We start from the raw sequence: 18633 nt of genomic DNA on the forward strand, positions 1-18633 counted from the left end.
AACAAAAAACTATTCAAGAAAGCAAAACTTGTTAAAATTCCATCCCCTCCAAACTTCTAACACTTCCTTTCAGGGTAGGCTGTCACAGGCATTTTTATGCCCGTACTGTCACCAAAGTAGGATTCACACCCTCCTCTGACAGGCAAGATCACTCATTTAAAAAATCCCCTCCCTAATATAGGGATACTAGCTTTCCTACTGATAAGTACAAATGGGACCTGAAAAAACAACAACTCAAATTAAATTTTTTTTAATGACCACCTGAGTTATAATTTGAGTCGGGTTTAGTTTCTCAACACAGCCTGTCACGCAACTGGCACAGAGACAGCATCCAGACAGAACTGCTTCTTCATATGGTGGTGACTGCTTACATCAGAACAGAAAACTACAGCATTAAACCACAGGATGGAAGCATCAGATTGTGACAGGACAAGTTTATTAATAGAAATCATTTACAGTGACATTGGGAATTTCAAGTCCTAAAAGTAACATGCACAACTAGAGAAGGTTGGAAGTACATCGTTAATGTGCAAAGCAAGTGTTTCATTCTATTGCTAGTCAGTGTTTTGGGAAGAGAGGAAGAAAACTTCAGTAATTCCACAGCATAACAGAATAAAGTAGAAATGTAACCAATTTCACTTTCCAAACTGACTAGCCCCTTGGAGCTCATCTTTCCTGTTAGAAGAGCATAACATCCTCCCTCCCAATTACTCAACATCACAGGAAACCTAAGCTATTCCATACAAACCATTGCACAAAACACCTCTATTTCACTGAGAGAGAACTCACTGAGGCAACCCTCCCATCACCTAAAGGGGCTGACTTTGGCAAGTTAACATCATCAAGTTGAACAATCATAACCAAAGCATCTCGTCCGTTTTTTTTTTTCCTCCTACTGAAGGAGAGCTTCTGGATAATGCGCATTTTTTGCAGCAATGAAGGAAACCTACAGAAGTTATTACACAAACTCCCACATTAACAGCAACACATTACTAAATTTACCAATTAGAAAAACTGGCTTTTAAAAACTGCTTAAGGTCCTCTATTTTCATCTACTTTTTGAAGATTTGTAGGTGGGAAAACCCAAAAGCAGATGGGTGGGGAGATAAAATGGTCAGACTTTACTGTTGTCAGACTTTGCTAACTCTACTGTATGAAGTGAAACACAGGCTCCCTGCCAACAGCCAAACCAATTGAAGACATTCTGGAATTTCAGCCTCCATTTCAGACTGTTCTCTCTCATCCAACAGTTTCAACTCCTTTATGAGGACTATACCCACTATACTTACACAAAAAGTCTCAAGATTTTTTTATCAGCAATTAAAGAACCCTAAGTATTTTTAATCCATCTGGGACCATGAACTAAAAAACAGAAGTTATTGCGTATTTGGTCTAAATATCCTCAAAAGCATAAAATGTTCTTACTTTAGATGTACAGCACTACTGGAATTTAAGTAAGGAAAGAAGACCATTTAATTTTAGACTAAATTGGTCAAAAGCTTGATTTTATGTTCTTTTTTAATTTTAGAGAAATGAGTTTATTATACTGCATAACCCTACATTAGCTCTGATAAGTGAGGAAGAAGTTGCATTTCATCCAAACACTTAATACATCAATTTTTGACCTCTGAAGACAGATTTCTGAAGATGAATTTTTTCTTTTCCCAGCTAAGGAATAATGAATGAGGTGTTATATAATTCAAATACAAGAATACTTCAAGTAGCTACATATTTCTTACAACTGTAAGCTGCATATAAATTTTCTACTGTAGTAATCAAGCTTTGCATTAACTTTCCTATCAGGCAAAAATATCTGAAATGACCAGACCACAGAATCAACTCATTACTAAACACACATATATATATATAACTCATTACTAAATATATACATACACACACACTCTCTCAAAAGTTAGCACACTGAGCTTAAGGAAGCAACTAAGACCAAAGAATTTCATAATTAATGTTCACAAGACACTAAAGTAATTTCACCTAATATATTAAAGCATTGCAAAACCATTAATACACAGCATTACTTTTATTGATGTTTTAAATACATTTATAGGCTGTTACTTAACATTCCAAGTCCTCCAAGGGGACTGACTTAAGGCATTTTGAGATAGATTTAGGTACCGCAAAGCACCTTAAAAAAAACCTATCCCCTCATTAGCCAGGAAACACAAAATACACACTTAAAGTGAACTAAAGCACTGAAGTATTTTCTAGGCTTTTGATCAAAACACAAAAAAATGGAGAATACTCAAGTGGCTCCTACTCTAAGATGGCTAATTGTGCATGACAAAAATGAAATATAGACATCCTTTTATTAGTTAAACCAGTAGGTCTTCTTTCATCTTTTCAGTGACTTACGACAACTTTCTTCCAACCTCCTGGATATTACAAAAGCACATTTATTTACCCTTCAGTGTTAAAAACACTTTTTTTTTTTAGCTCTCCGGTTTACTGTCCTATAGACAAAGCCACTGCAAATTCTAAAATAAAAACTGGGTTGGATTAATAGTCTTAAGAGCCCAACACTGCCTTCATGTGTTTACACAAGCATTCATTCTCTACCTCTAACTCGAATACCCAGCACATACAGTGAGTAGATCAGTCAATTCAAACCTGCATGTGCCTCTTAGCATCTGCTACAGCACAAACATTCAGTTGATCTCAGACAACAAATACTTGTATTAACTGTCATACAGGAAAAAGCACAACATCTAAAAGGTCCTGATGGATTCCCATCACACTCACAATACCAGCATCACATTAGATGGAAAAATACAGTTGCAGACAAAGCATAAAACAGAATAAAATACAATCAAATTACTTTTCAGTGTTATGGATAATCTGTCATAAGATTTCTAAACCAGGCTTTTTAAACTATCCATAGTCTTCCTTGTTGTGCAAGATTCAATTTTTGCTTCCAACAACCATCACAAATTCCACTTCAGCAGCATATAAACTATTTAATCCATCATACAGGATTCTTAAAGAAAAACCCCTATAGAATCCACAGCGCAGAGAAATAAATTTTACAAAACAAAGTCAACAATGAGGAAGGTAGTAAAGTTTAGCTTGTCTTACCTTGTTCATGGCTCCAGGCTGTGGCCCTCTTAGTCCAGCCTGCCCTCCCATCTGTGGAGTGCCTTGCTGCAGTGTCTCAGCCAACAAGTTACCAGCAGTACCCATTGCTGGGTTTGGGTACGGCATATTAGGTCGCCCTCTGCCTGCTCCAATTGAACCGTTCATGACTTGCCCCTGCATCATCCCCTGTCCGTTGCCTGCTGCCAACATCCCAGGATTCATGCCAGCATTCATCCCTGTGTTCATTCCCATGCCAGGCTGGTTAACTGGGCTGTTTACTGTTGGCATCATTGCTGCTGTGGATTGGGCAGAAGGACCCTGGTTTGGTCCACTTGCACCCATCGCCATATTGGGAGAAGTCAACCCAGCCTGTGCCATGGGGCTTTTCACCATGCTGTTTAACATTCCCATTCCAGGACTATTTTGTTGGGTTTGACTGGCCATGCCTTGGCCAGGGCCACCAACCCCCATATTGAGATTTGGGGAGCTACCAGCCCGTAAAAGTTCAGACAGCTGCTTGTGTTTAGAGGCAGCATCTTGTGCCAGGCCAAGGCTGGTCTGCAGCTGGTTAATGTCACCACCATTGGTGAGTCCAAGTTCTGTGGAGCTGATCAGTTCATCTGGCAAGTCATGTTCCAGATCAAAGAGTGATCCAAAATCTGAAAAACAAAACAGATTGCATATGAGGTCAGAGAAATCAGTAGCATCTTGAAGCTTCTATTTTTTAATTTCAAGTAACTAGCAAAACTTGACTTTTTATATTTGAGCAATATTCCCTTATCAGTCATTACTGAAAGCTACCCAATTTGTCAGGATAAAAGCAATTCTAAACTTTATGGTATCTAAACTAGAGAAAACTGTTCTACTTCAGCCTCCTACAATTTGTGTCAAAAGATCATGGGATATCTCAGACTACAATCTCTCAACTTGAGAAGTTTGACAAGGGAATAGTGAAAAATATGTATTGAAATCTCTCAGCCAGTGGAATTAAACAGCCATTACGAGAAAGAATTAGCAGGTTGATGGGAAAACACTGTCTTTATCACTTTTGCTAAAAAAGTTATAACTTTTGGAACAGCCATAACTAATACAGCAATATAATTTTTAAAAATATATTTACTATTTATAAAATAATAAATAGAGGTTTGGTTATAGGGTTTTATGTTGAATTGGGTTTTCTGGCATTTGGTTTGGTTGGTTGTTTCAGAGGTTTTTTGGGTAGCTGTTTGGTTTTTTTATTCTTCCACATCCAGTCATTACCAGCACTGAATGGCCAAACTTCATTGCACTTCACTGGACAGCCAGGATCTTCCCACAACAAACACTGTCAGAAAACAAAGTAACCCTCCTGCCCACAAAGCTGTGAAAACACCAAGATGAAAAAAAAAATGCCCACCTCAAGAGCCCATGCAAAGCAATCCCTGAGGTAACTAAGTGGCGAAGGATTGCTACTTGGAATACACAGATACAAGAATATTACATGTACCCAGAATCCATTTGCTCTAGAGAACACGAAGTTCTTACGTCTGCCAAAGCAGTACATACCTTGGTCTACTTAATCTATGGTAGTTAAACCAAAAATAACTTGGAAAGCTTATGTTTTCGGACATGCATTAATGACAACTTCCCTCTCCAAGTGGAAGGAGCTGGCGAGAAGAGGTGCTGTAGTGGACCTTGTTCTCACCAACAGTGAGGGGCTGCTGAGGAATGCAAAGCTCAAATGCAGCCTTGGCTGCCGGGACCAGAAACGGTGGAGCTCAAAATCCAAATGGTCCAAGTATTAGTGAAAAAAGATTACAGTTAAACAGCATGCAAGCCAGAAAAGTTCATCAGCATTATGGATTTGTTTAAAATGTTTCACATGATACTATACCCAAATTATCAAACACCTGGACTAACAGTTTCTACAACTTCACAACTCTTATCAGAGCTAAGATCACAACTTTAGAATTCCAAAAATACTGTATGAGATTGGCAAGAATACAGGTGCACCACAACAGGGATTTTAACACTCCTTTTATACACTCTACATTACTACAAACCACCAGAGAAAGAACAAAAAATTTCCATTAAAGAACTTTTAAACTATTAAAATCAGGTAGCCCATTCTTCATGACCATGTATCTTGTGCAAGAAGTTAGGCTTTGCAAGACACACCAAGGGCTGATCGTTCATTTGTATGACTGGTATTTTTGAAGCTTCAAAAGTGAAGGAGCAATCAGAAGAATAAATCTTTGTTCAAGTTCTCTTTCATCTAAAATGATGAACTTAATATTGTGTGTCAGTAGACTCATCTAAAAACACACCACACACCCCCCACCCCCATCCCCACAAAAAAACCCCAAAACAAAACAAAAAATTAAACCAATTCACAATGCTCAGTGGTTAACTTAAGAATTACATTTTGATGAACATGGAAAGAGTTAGTGGAAGAGACCCTCAAATTAGAGATCAAGGAAATCAAAAAAGCAATCAAAAAAAAAATAGATGACACCTTGAAACAGCTTCAACTAGCACCTTAAGAAGCCTGTCAGGACACATTTAACAGGCAACTGTTAAAACACTACATCCTGAAAACACTGTGGCTAATAATCAGACGAAGAGACCGTGAGTGAGGACAGAGTAAAACATACAATCAGGAATTCACAAGTTAGCCAGCTGTCCTCAATGACAAACAAATAAAACTGAAAACAAAAGTTAAGTGACTGGAAAAAACATGACCCAGCACAAAGCCTGTACCTACAACATAACCATCATGGCAGCCCAGACACCTCCCATCAACACCCACACAGTCCAAAGGCCACGTTTTTGACTGTAGTTGGGCAAAGAATTTCTGCTCTTGAACAAACACAAGTTCCACTACAGGGCAAGTCCCAAACTAAAAGTCCTCGTTTCACCTTTCCTGAGTTCAGACCATTGCATACAAAGCCCTTCACAAAATCAACTGGAGAGAGACCAGCAAATGTTTAAATATGAAAAACTAACTTGTTTTTCAAACTACGACATAGTATTTCCCCAGGAAGATCCAGGTAGATGATTTCAGATGTAACACCACAAAGGGGCAGTGCAATTCTTGTTTTGAGAGACAAAGATCTGGTCATCTTTACTCACAAGAAAATATTAATCTCCTTCTCTGAAGACCTCAGTCTTCTTTAAATTCTCCTTCCTCATAGAATGAGGAGATAATTCCAGCTTTAAGGCTTACTAGCCCATTACTAACTGGAGCATCCAGGTACAACCTATCTGAACTCCTTGGCCTGATCATTCTGTGACATCAATGAACAGGATGAAAAATGTCATAAAAACTCGAAGTGGCATTAATTCTTTTTATTAATGCCTTAAAACACAACATAGCACCAGCTACATTAACAAAACCCACCCCCAACCTGAATGGTTGTGAAATAATCCTGATTAGTTGTTTGCATCAAAACATCTAAGACGTCCCATATAAAACTTTCCACATAAAGCTAACTTGCTAGGATTTTTAATCCTAGAGAATATACAATAGGTGATTCATCATGAAAGAATACTGTCAGCTATTAGCCAAAATTCTAAGTCATAACTCTAAGAAAGCAATATTCTGGTGTGAGTTTGCTCTTTTTAGGAGTCTTTTCCAAAAAGAAACCTTCAAAGTCTTCCTTAGCCAGTAGATAAACAAAACTAGAACAAACTTTCAGTTGTCTGGTCAGCTAAGAAAATTACATTTTTAGTCAACTGCTGGGAGGCAGAAACTTTCTGATACAGGACTGAAACACAATCTCAAATGACCATAAAGATGAATAGGACCTTGTGTACATCTAACAACAGTTGCAATCCATTTCTGTCTTCTACACAGAATTGGTGCCCTAAAGCCCACTGTACAGAGTCCTATCTATGACCAAGCCAAAAACTGACAAGGCTGGGCCAGACAACTCACAAACCATGTGGAAACAAGATCATATATACTCACACAAGAGCCAAAGGCATAACTTAAGACATGGGTGAGAAATATCCAGAACTGATTGACTTTCCGGTACATTGAGCCCACTGTTAGTCTTGCAATCTGTTTCATTAAAGATACACACAAAGATTTCTCTCTAACAAAATAAAGCTTGTGGGAAGGCAGAGGAGGAAGATTAGTCCTGCAAAGGTTTGTCCACCTGATTCATCATCTCTAGAGATATTGACACAGAAAAACTGGGATATAACAGAACAGACAGTATCTGGCCTAAAGCCCAAAACCATCTAGTAATACACTGGAAGAAAGTGGCAGTGGTAGAGCTAAATCCTGATCTCAATCCTGATCTCAGTACAGTAGCACAGAGTGATTCCCCATTATGCTATTTACGGTGTTATTGGTGTATTTCTTTCCACAGGTAACAAGAATATATAGAATAGATTGCTGCTGCCACCCAAGAGTCAAAGAAAAGAAAACCTCCTCAAAACAACATCTAAATAGTAGATCAGAAAGTCTTAACCTGAGATGATCTCAACATACATATCATAAGTCCTTTGAGGAACTGTACCCCTACTGAACACTTAGAAAGTCTTAAAAAAAAAAGTCAAGAAAATGGCCTAACTTGCCCTGGCTACATTACATCTGTAGTGAGAAAGTCAGAAAAGACAGAAGAAAGAGCAGGTCCATCTCTTTCAGTGGCAATTCAGTTAGACTGCACTAAGTAGTCCTAAACTGTGAGAAAGCAACTTCAAAAATCAGGGTGCTGACCTGCATTGCATACTACAGATTGTTCTTGATTTTGGATTCTACTTCTAAAAGTCTGCCTTTGACAACGTCTAATCTGCAAAATGCAAGGAAACTGCCAGCCTGGGTTGAAAAGCTACCTGGCACCAAAATGGACTTTAAACTAATACATATGTAGAGTGTGCAATCAAAATCCTTAAGTCAATAAGACTTCAGTGCCTTATCAAGTGATCAATTTTCAAATTAGATACAAAGTATTTATTTCAAGTTAGTTTTACTGCAAGAGCACCTGGTACCACCAGTGATGCAACAGCTCTCAAAGCAGGCAAGGCAGGACAGCAATTTATGAAAGTGCTCATAAAGCAGGGAAAATATATCAATACTAACTACTTAGCAAGGAAATCAACATGTGTTCAGGTGGCACATACAAGTTTCTTTTACATGCTTTCTAGCCTACAGTCAGGATCCTGTCATTTTCTCATTTCTGGATTAAGACAACAGACCTTTATTCACCTTTCAGAATAAAACAGGAATTTCTATCTATATGGAATCTATCTGGTCCTAGCAAATAGGCTGCAGTGAACAATACTGGTTTTCTAGGAACTTCCCCATATGCTAAGAAGTAGCAACACTTTATTCTCATGTACTGAACCCTCAGACTCAAGACATTCGAGCATTCAGTCTCAAGAAGAGTTGTACAAGCTGAAGAAAAAGCATCATGTGTGATCAGCAATGCCTCAAGAACCCTGCACGGCAGATAGGTCAGACAGCCACTGACTCTTGAGCCTACCTCTGTCAGACCAGCAAAGACACAAGAAACTCAACAGCTCCTGTCCCTCCTTCCTATTTATTATATTCCAGAGACACATCAACTTAGAAAGCTGCTGAACAGCCACCTTTTTACACAAATGTTTCTGAAGCCCAGCAACCTATTAGTGGATCAACTTATATCACAGTCACTGGTTTCACAACGAAACAAGTGGACAAGGCTTAATACAGGACACTGAATACAAAGCACGCATGTGGCAGGGTTGACAGGAACCACAGGTGATGTTGGACCACATGGAAAACATTACACCTTAGCCGTGCTTTCAGACAAAGAATAACAGTAAGGTGCTTCCCTGCCTGGTGATACAAAAACTGAAAACCCAGAACTGAACAGGGCCTACATGTAACAGAGAAAGTGCCCTGAAGATATCACCAGTATTCCAGAGAAATCAGCCATTCAAGCTTGCAGTCAAGCCCCAGCATTACAGACCCTAAAACACGCTGTCTGAAATGCCCTCCAAAAAAAAAATCAGAACTCAAAACATACGACCAACAAAAGGCAGAACAAGATAAGGAGACACAATCTCATAGGATAATCCTCAAGTATCCATGAAAACGCAGAAGCAAAGGTGAAGCACAGACTTGAAACAAAGTGCTAACAGAGTCATCAATTCCCAAGGCCTCTACAATGACAGAAAATTAAGCTAGACATGTCCAGGCAGTTTTATCAGGGAAGAAGAAAAGAAACCAACAAAAAAAACCCAAACAAAAACCCACATGGCTAAGAAAGAGGCACACGCCAGCCTGGTAGGAACTTTGCTATATCGCACTTTGGAGATCAGACCATAAAATCCATTTTAAAAGGGGCCTTTTCATGTAGATCCTCTATGAAGCCACAATTACCCAACAGTAACACAAACTCTGCCAAAATGTTCTAACTTAAAACACAGAATTAATTTAAATTCATCTACTAAATTGATTTGAAATGAAGGCACAAAACATCCACATCAGCCTAAGATACTAAGGTCTAGTGTCATCATTGCAGCTACTGCTTCCAAAATCCTCAGACAGCACTTCCTGTATAACCCTAATGGGGGTGATCCCTTACTCAGCAGCAAATGAGAACTTGTATTCTGTATTATGCCATTTGAGTAACAGTCTTCAGTGTTAGACTTGGATATTAATTCTGTTCCCTTTAAGAAACTGAGAAAGCATTGCCACCTTCCTTCCCTGCCAATCCAGAAAAGACTTGAATTTCTTCACTATATCAGGAAACACTGTTATTTGAGGTAAGACTGCAAATAATACAAACAGAAAACATATTAAAAAAACCTTATTCAAAACACCTGGAAGACAACAAACATGAAGGCACAAAACATGTTAGCACATTATGGTAGCACACAACTTCTGGCACAAATATTCTTAAAAACAATCAAACATTTGTTGACCAAAGTCCAATTCACCACCTAGAACACACATGATTCCAGTATTAGTTGTAACAACCAGGCAAAAATATTTTGCAAGTGTGAACAACAACAAGAATCATTCTAAAGCAGCAACAGCATATCGTTCAACATCTAGAAGTCCTAAAATTAGGACCTCGCTCTCTCCATTTTTTAAACTATCCTAATCACTATTCAAACACTGGTGTCAAACACATCAATTTTGGCTTAAGGAAAATAGTCTCTATTTTGTGAAGTCTCAATAACCTGCAAGTTTAAGTCCTACCTTTCCCAAACTAGTATCAACAGAAATGCCTATTTTAGTAGGCTCTGAGTGATGCATGCTTTTCGCAGCTTCAGAAGAAAATTGTATTTATAACCCACTTTTCAGTTTCATATTCAAAGTTCTTCAAAAATCAGTATTTAGAGATACAGACAATAGCAGGAGTTAACCACTGAAAACCATAGTGAAAACGCAATGGGTATGATTCTGGAATATAGAATTGTAACTGTTTTAGGGAAACAGAAGTGGTGTAATCGTATGGAAAAGACTGGGGTCAAAATTCAAGAATAAGGTATGTTTAAAGATTTAATACTACTTAAGGAGGAATTTCTAAGACATTTTTATTTATGTACCTGTTTATTCATGCTTTTATACAAAGGTACTAGTCTTGCCATCACTGATAACCCATGTAAGGTAAAGTTTTGAAATTTTAATTATAAAATGCTGAAGTCACACCATTAATAATTTCGTTGTGAACATATCGCTATTTGCATAAATCATTGGGCTACCTTTGACTTCAAAATTAGAGTCAAAAGTCTCTAAGTTAGTATTCTTATTCCCAGTGGCATCTGTGTATACATACAGGTCTATAAAGTTAAGAGAAGCTGTGCTGGTCTGCTATGTTGGTGGACAAAATTGGGTACATGCAGATAGGATGGGAACACCCTTATGTGCACAGAGCACACTGAATTCATTTTAGAAGTGATTACAAATCAGTTTCAAGAAAAGAGTAAAGTTATTTCATTGTCAAGTTAACAACGACTTTGAAACTATGCAATCTTCATATACAATTACCAAAAAGTCAAATCAATTTTCTGAGTTCATTCAACGTTACTCCGGAAAAAAAGCAAAAAGCAATGCTGAATTTATGTACAAAAAATATCCAAGTAAACAAAATAACGTAAGTCAGCAGATCAGACTTCATTATCCTAAACCAGTAATTCCCCAGATTTCCTGAAATTGCATTCAGGAACATGTAAAAGGTAGTTTAGCTTCAGCAAAATTTGTACTGAGCAAGCCATATATCAGCACTTTGCTGGAATTTTACTTCTTATTAGAATTCCAAAAAGGAAAAAACCCTGAGAATTAGTCTTTTAGTTCATTAAAACAGTAGGAATGTGTTACAATCTCTCTTAAAACAAGAGAAATTGTCTATTCAGCGGTATTTGGAAGTTCTACAAAAGAGGAAGTAGTAAATCTTGATTCTGCAAGCAGAGACCATTCAAAACTCCTATACTTAGATCACTTGTGGGAATACAACAAAAGATGCAGTACAGAGGTGTTTCACACCATCAAATGGAAAAGAGCTAAATCTTTATCTGCCCCATCTCACAACAACCAATAATAGGAAATAACCTACTCTTCAAGGTTCTGTACTTAACTGGCACTTTTTAATTAAAATCTTAGAGTGGCCCCCAATTTCACATCCTTCATGTCAGGTGTGTTAACAGGAACAGCGTCAACTGAGCAACAAGTTACTGTGGTTTGTTTGAGTCCACCAGAATTCAACATTACTGATTTTCTTCAAAAAGATTTGGAAGAAATAGATGCTTGAAGGAGACTATTGCACATCGAGTTTTTAAGATAACTTTAAATACGTTCATACACCAGTCCATTTTAAGAAAACTTGTTGCTATTTAGGAAGAGAACAATATGTTGTTTGATACTGTTCAGGGAGAGGATCTCTGCCCTAGTTTAAAGTTCTACTTGAAGTTCTACAAATTTAAGGCAGCCACAGAAATTTTTTGTCAGGCACACCACCATATGCAGAGACAGATGTATTTTACTTCAGCCTGCTGCTACAGTTTAAGTAAAGACAGAAAAACAAAATCCTTGCAGACAGGTGTGCATTGTTTAGTTGTGAGTGAAATCTACACAGCAGAATTACTCAATTTGTCAAATAATAAATCCAGGTGATTTTTGGGCAAACCCTCTCAGAAGGAGCACTAATTCAGATGATAAGAAAGGTTGAAGTAGTATCATCATGCTGTTGGAACAAGCACTGAAAGGCTGCTCCTGCTAAAGCAGCTAAGCAAGACACTGAGGTGACACACTGGAGATGATCAAGTAGCCTACAGGGAAGACACAGGAAATATATACTAAATCATAAAAAATTGAAATTTAATAATAAAGTAGTTTTCTCCAAGTTGTGAAGAAACAAAAAAACAGAATTCGTACAGTAGAAGTTCAGCATTTAGCCCCAGTATCTTATTAGATTCACATCTCCCAAAAACATATACTAAACCCTAGAGTCTGATAGACCCTTCCCAAATAAAATTTGGTTTTCTACAAATGCACAACTGACCAATAACCTGAACTCAATGCAAGCCCTGCTTTAGGACTGTGAAGAACAAAATGCAAAAACTAGTAGATTTTTTTTTAATCTAGGATTTAAATTCCCAAGTGTTTTCCCAAACAAAGGTTTTTCCCTGCAATATTAAACTTGTGAATCTATTTATAAATTGCAATTGTAAACTGGTTTTCCAGTCTCAAAGGTTTTTTCTCTGTAAGTGCTCAACACTCAGTTTTACACCATGGTATGTATGGTCCTTGTGTTGGAGTATTTATTTTTTTTTAAAATTAGGTACCTTTCTAACACTGCTCAGAAAAAGTACCTATCTACATCAGAGACACAGTATACGTGGTGAAAGACACAAAAGAATAGATATAGCAGTTTGGAAATCTACAAGGTTCAAAAGTCTGCAAAATTTTCTTTAAAAAAATCACTAAGCACTATATGAATGATTGGTTTACTTTTTAAAGAAGTCTCACAGACTTAAATTTTCTTGGTTTAAATTTATTCCTAATACAGTTACTTTGAGAGCCTTTTTAGCTACACACCAAAGACATTCATTTCTGCCACACAGGCATCTGCCACTGCAATACATATACTTACTGTATATGTCATCCACCAAATGACATTTTAAGGCAAAACCGGCAAAAAATATGGCTTTTAACAAGAAGGGATGGAAACATTAACTGATGGCTGTAAGTTAAATCTAGCTGACCATCTGGTCTTTGACATTAGCTAGAAATCAGACTGGTGTAATGTATTTAATTTTAAATGTAGTATATACAAACACTAGCAAAAAACACACAGCTCTTGGAAAACAGAATTGAAAAGGGCAGTGAGACAAGATTAATACAACTCATTTTGAGAAAAGAAACATCCTGATCCATTTGGAACAAATGAAAGATGAGTATCAGTCAAAATTGCAGTTGCCCAGAAGAGAAGTTTTGTTACAGGTCTTAGACCTTTGAGGCGAGGGAGAATAAAATTTAAAAGGTCAGAAACAGTTCCTGACAAAAAGGAACATCCAGACTTTACAAAAGATGGATACTCCAAGGGAGATTGAAGATGTGCTATTGCACAGAAAAACATTATTTTGGATATAGTAAACTGAGGGATGTTAAGGCACATACCACACATACATTCTCTGATATAACACGTGCCAACTAATTGTAGAAAACTGACTTCCAGTGTCACAGCAAGCCCGAAACACTAAGAACTTAAAATCTTATTTTCAGATCTAGCAGCCTAAAGACATGATACTATACAAACACATTGCAGCAGGGGGTGTACTCCATTTCTATTCTGTGAAGAAACACAGCGGTTCTGAACCCAGAGCCCAAAACACTTTCCCAGTTCACAGAAAACAGGTTACTTCCAAGCGGGAGGAGTGGGGGGCGGGGGTGCTGTAAAATATGATTAAACTCTCCTGTCCTGAATAGACCGCACTGAAATCTGTACATAGCAATTTCAGCACACCTGCATCACTGCAAGAAAAGCTGAGGGATCCACAAATTAAAACACACCTCCCTGCCCCCTGCAAAAAACCCCAAAACAAGTGGTTTAAACCGTTCAATTAAAAATGTATCTTTATGAACGATTTTCACTCATTTTACTCCAAGAGGTAACTCCTCAGGATGCACTCAAGTTATTCTGTTATAGCAGGGGGACTAGTATACACCAGTTCGCTAATACCGTCTTTAAGAAAGTCTTGCTAGAGTACATGCAACATATCAAAACTGTTGCTACCAGTTAGGAAAGGTGAGCAAAGGAGCTACACTGGCAAAGTACCTCTGTCAATGTAACCGTGCTGGTACAGAAGTGTGACAAAGTCACTGTTGCCACCAAAAGATGAACCCACTGTAGCGTTGTAATGGCCCTCAGAAAACTTAAGGCCTAGACAAAATATACAGATCATTACCATTCTTCTTTGCAACAAATTTAACACTTAAATAGAAGAGGAAAAAAAAAAAAAAGTTGTAGAAAAACCTGCGGTAGTTCAAGGGAATCCCACAAAGTCCTATCTCTGAAATTATTCTAGAGCTACACAACATTAAAGAAAAAACGAGACCATTCAAATTCTAATATACTACAGGGCACTGAAAATACCAAGACTTTCTAAATTACTTCAAAATGTTTATTACAAGATATGCTACAAACATTTCAGTTTGCCTCCTAAAGGATGAATTGGCATCAATAAAGCAACTTAAACTAACACAGTATGTTCCATGGCAAAGCAAATTCTGAGCAGGGAACACATGAACCATCCATAACTTTTAAGACAGAAGAAGATGCAGCACTGCAACAACAGTGGGAAATGCAGCTGTATTTGGCTGCTGCCAATAAATCAAGCATATTAGGACAATCTTTGCTTACTTCTTTTTAGAAGAAAGCCACCAACATTACAGTTTAGTACATTCCAGGCCCAGAATATGAGTATCATCCAGGTTTACAGTGAAAACATGAGTCAGAGATTCCTCTTAGTTTTCAATATAAATACACTTAATATCTGCAAATTTGGGAACAATTTAACAGGAGTCAGTCATCATTTTTACATATCTAACAAATTAAAATGTTAAGCAAAAAGTTAAAAGCAAAAACAGCACTATGGACAAGTGCTGCAAAAAGTTTTATCAACAGTGCAAGTTTCTTGCCTTTCCCCTTCCATCTGATGGTGCTGAGAATCTTACAGTTTTAAAAAGAGTGTTTGAGTAAGTACATAAGCACCATGTTACTTATTTCCTATAATTAACTGAGGAGTGGGGACAATACAAGAGTCTATAAGTGGAATTTACTTAATGACAGCTGCTTGCACTATTTCAAAGCAAATTTAACCAACAGATAGGTTAAAAAAAAATGCAAACTTCAAAGCAGTTTCCCACAACAGAAGTATGACAAAACAAAGTGCAAGTCTCAAGCAGCAAATGAAAAAACGTAACTCTCAAAATACATTCATTGGTTCATAGGTTGGATTTTATTTACAGAAATAGATATATGTCATGCTAAAAAACACAGAAAGTAAAACTGTCCCATGTTCACATAATTAGTTGGCAATTTTTTTAAAAAAAAGCAGAAGACTAAGAATACTTTAATAGATTTTATGTAGCATATTTGAAGTGTTTGCACCACTATAAACCTCTGCATAGCTATCAGGTGATGACAGTCCCAATCACTTTAGGAAAAATTATCACATTTGTACACTACTGAAACTGTCCAGTCCCTAGTGTTTCATCAAAACTGTAAAAAGTTCATTTATTAACTGTAAAAAGCTGCCCAGTAAGTTAACAACTAAAGACTAAGTATTCTGTGAAAGTCTGCACCGGCTAAACTGAAATACATTCACAAATTACCCAACCCTTATTTGATCACAAATGTTGGAACTTAGACGTGTGTTCATTTGAATCAAAATGTGCCTTTAACTTCCATATTTTTAAAGTATCAGAACTTTTCTCACAAAATATTTTTATTTCACCTCTCTAAGCAGAGCAAAATAACCACTGTCAAGACAAGTTAAAAAACGTTACTATTGAATTAACCACTGTTTTCCAAATCTAACACAAAACCAGCCAACAACTAGTTCCAGCTAAAGAGTTGCTTCTCCAACACTCTTCTACTCTCTTACTAGAGACCTGTTGATATTAGCAATAGTCATGTCCTCCAATTACAACATAATTTTGGCTGTATTTAATATGCACTGAAAGTCACACACAAACTTTTCAAAACTAATATGTCATTCACCGAGAATAGAAAAGGCAATATCAAAATTTTGGAGATGATTCCAAGTAGAATCACATCCTCTGCTCAACCAAAAGCCTGCTATTAAAACCTGGTGTTAATTGTCAAAGAGCTTTTTAGAAAAAAAAAAAAAAAAACCTGACAAAAAAACCCCAAACCGACAACAAGAAAACAACTCTTCCCTTTTTTTCCCTGTTATTAACTGCATTGAACAAGAGCACTGGTGCCTTCAGAAATGCCACCAGTCACCAGACTGGCAGGAGGAGGCCTCCTCCATATCCCATAGACTAATAGGATCTAATGTGAGTTCAAAGAAACTCCTGTGGGACAGATAACAGAGTATTCTCCTAGCAAAATGACACCGAATACTCACCTCCTTCACAAGAAGCATTAAAAAGCTGAAGAGCCCTTTGTTACTTCCTCCCCCCCTCCCAGTACAACCAGTTCATATTTGCTAGGGATTGGGACACCTAAAATTTGCTAGCTCTAGCTTGCCTTCGCAGCACCACCAAAGACCTTTGCAGGACTGCAGAGATGCCCCTTTCCTCTTCACAGCTCTTAAGTCTACAAGGGAATTTCAGACATTTTGGTCTTGCAGCACAGAAATAGGAGATGCAAGATTAACTACACTCCATATTGATTCTTAATGCAAATAAAGTGAAGTAAAATTTCATCTCTAAGAAGGTAAGAGTCTCGATAAACCTTATGCCACAAGAGTAGCATCTGGATTTTGGTTTTAGCTGTTTTTTTCTAAAGCCGATGGTCTATTTGAATCAGAAAAGCAGTATTTTGATACACTTCTGCAAGGAAGAAGAATGAAGGATTTTAAAAAATAAATCATATAAGCAGACTGCACATAAGACGGAGAAAACAAAAATAGCAGAGAAATAAATCTCTCGTTTCTAAACAAGCTGTAAAAAAAACCCTGTATATGCAAAATAAAATAAAAAACAAGACAGTTGTGTGTACACACACGTAATTCAACAATAAAGCGTACAAAAAAGCATCGTCTTTAGCAGTATTTCGTATTTCTGCAACTGGCATTATGCTTAGCAAGGAGCTCGGTAATCGCTACCATTGTGAAAGACACGAAAATGACGAGCTGCTAAGTCCTATCTGCAGTTGATCAAAAACACAATAAACTGAACAGCTTTGCTTTCAATCACTTCCAAAAAATCAGAAGGGCAGAAACATCTGAACACCCTCCTAAGCCATTAACGCCAATAGGTTCAAACGCAGGGAGAACAGGCGAAACAGACGGGAAGCAGAAAGGCAGGCTCGAGTTAACAGCAGCGAAAGGGAGGAGGAGATTTAGGCAAAAGAGGGGAGAAAAGGGCAGGAATTGTGGCCCCGAGAGAGGTGGGGAGGGCCTGGGCCCCCGAGACTGACCTGTGCCGTCGCTGGCGGACACGGAGAGCGCCGGTGAGGAGAGTTTAGGCCGCTTGGCTGAAGGCGGGCCCGGCTCCACCACATTCTCGGCCATTTTTAATTTTTTAGACAATCACTCAGAGCAGAGAGACGCTGGGGGGTGAACCCCCAAACCTTCACGTTCTTCTGGGGCCCCGAGTCAGCTGAAGAACAACAATAACGCCGAGAGCGAGCGAGGAGGATCTGGCGGGGGGGGGGGAAGGGGGTGGGGGGGGCAAGTTCCCCTTTTTCTGCTCCTCAGGCTCTGGGAGGGCGGCAGCGGAGAAGCTGGGAGAGGTGGGAGCTGGGGCGGGCGGGGGTGAGGCCTCTTCCCCCAGGCGAAAGGGCTGAACGAAGATGGGAAGAGCAGGTAAAACCCCCGCCAAAAAAAAAATTAAAAAAAAAAAAAAAAAAAAGGAGGCTGGTGAATATTTTTTTTTTTAGTAAAATTAATCCCGGCTGTTGTGCTGGTGCTTCCTCGCCGCCGCCACCATCATCTTCATCCTTCGGGGGGTCTCCTCCTCCTGCTGCCTCCTCACCGCCGCCATCAGCCTCTTCCTCCTCGGCGCCGTCCTCCTCCTCCTCATCGCCACAAGGAGGCGGGCGAAGGAGGGGAGAGGAGGAGGAAAAAAGAAAAAAAGATCACCGTCCTCTAGCAGCGGCTCCTTCCCCCTCCAACACCACCCTGCGAAAAAATACCCACCGCCAGCGACAGGGCTGGGGGGGAGGCGGCGGGGGGAGTGGCACGGCGTGCGCGGGGTCCCCAGCTCCACTCGCTTCTTCCTCGCCCGTCGCTAATGGCTGCAGAAAGGGGAGCTGTAAGGATGAGGAGGGTGAGGATAAGTCCCAGGAGTCTCCGCTTCACATCTTGTTGTGCAGGGAAGGAGGAGGGGTTGTTGTCCTGATGGAGGCAGCACCGATCGCGGGATGGGAAGGT

At 38.7% G+C, this 18633-nt stretch overlaps 1 protein-coding gene across 2 annotated transcripts in view; it reads right to left on the reverse strand.

Annotated features, from left to right (window-relative positions):
* Nucleotides 1–17891, reverse strand: part of EP300 (E1A binding protein p300) — a 60776-nt gene extending 42885 nt beyond the window's left edge. For both annotated transcript variants that reach the window (XM_069002703.1, XM_069002702.1), the window contains exons 1-2: nucleotides 17679–17891; nucleotides 3091–3749 (exon numbers count right to left, since the gene is read on the reverse strand). In XM_069002703.1, the coding sequence (XP_068858804.1) occupies nucleotides 3091–3749; nucleotides 17679–17772 (753 nt within the window). In that variant the 5' untranslated portion in view covers nucleotides 17773–17891. The remainder of the gene's footprint in view (nucleotides 1–3090; nucleotides 3750–17678) is intronic.
* Nucleotides 17892–18633: the final 742 nt, after the last annotated feature.

This window comes from Aphelocoma coerulescens, chromosome 1A (assembly GCF_041296385.1).
Source record: "Aphelocoma coerulescens isolate FSJ_1873_10779 chromosome 1A, UR_Acoe_1.0, whole genome shotgun sequence".
Taxonomy (NCBI): Eukaryota; Metazoa; Chordata; class Aves; order Passeriformes; family Corvidae; genus Aphelocoma; species Aphelocoma coerulescens.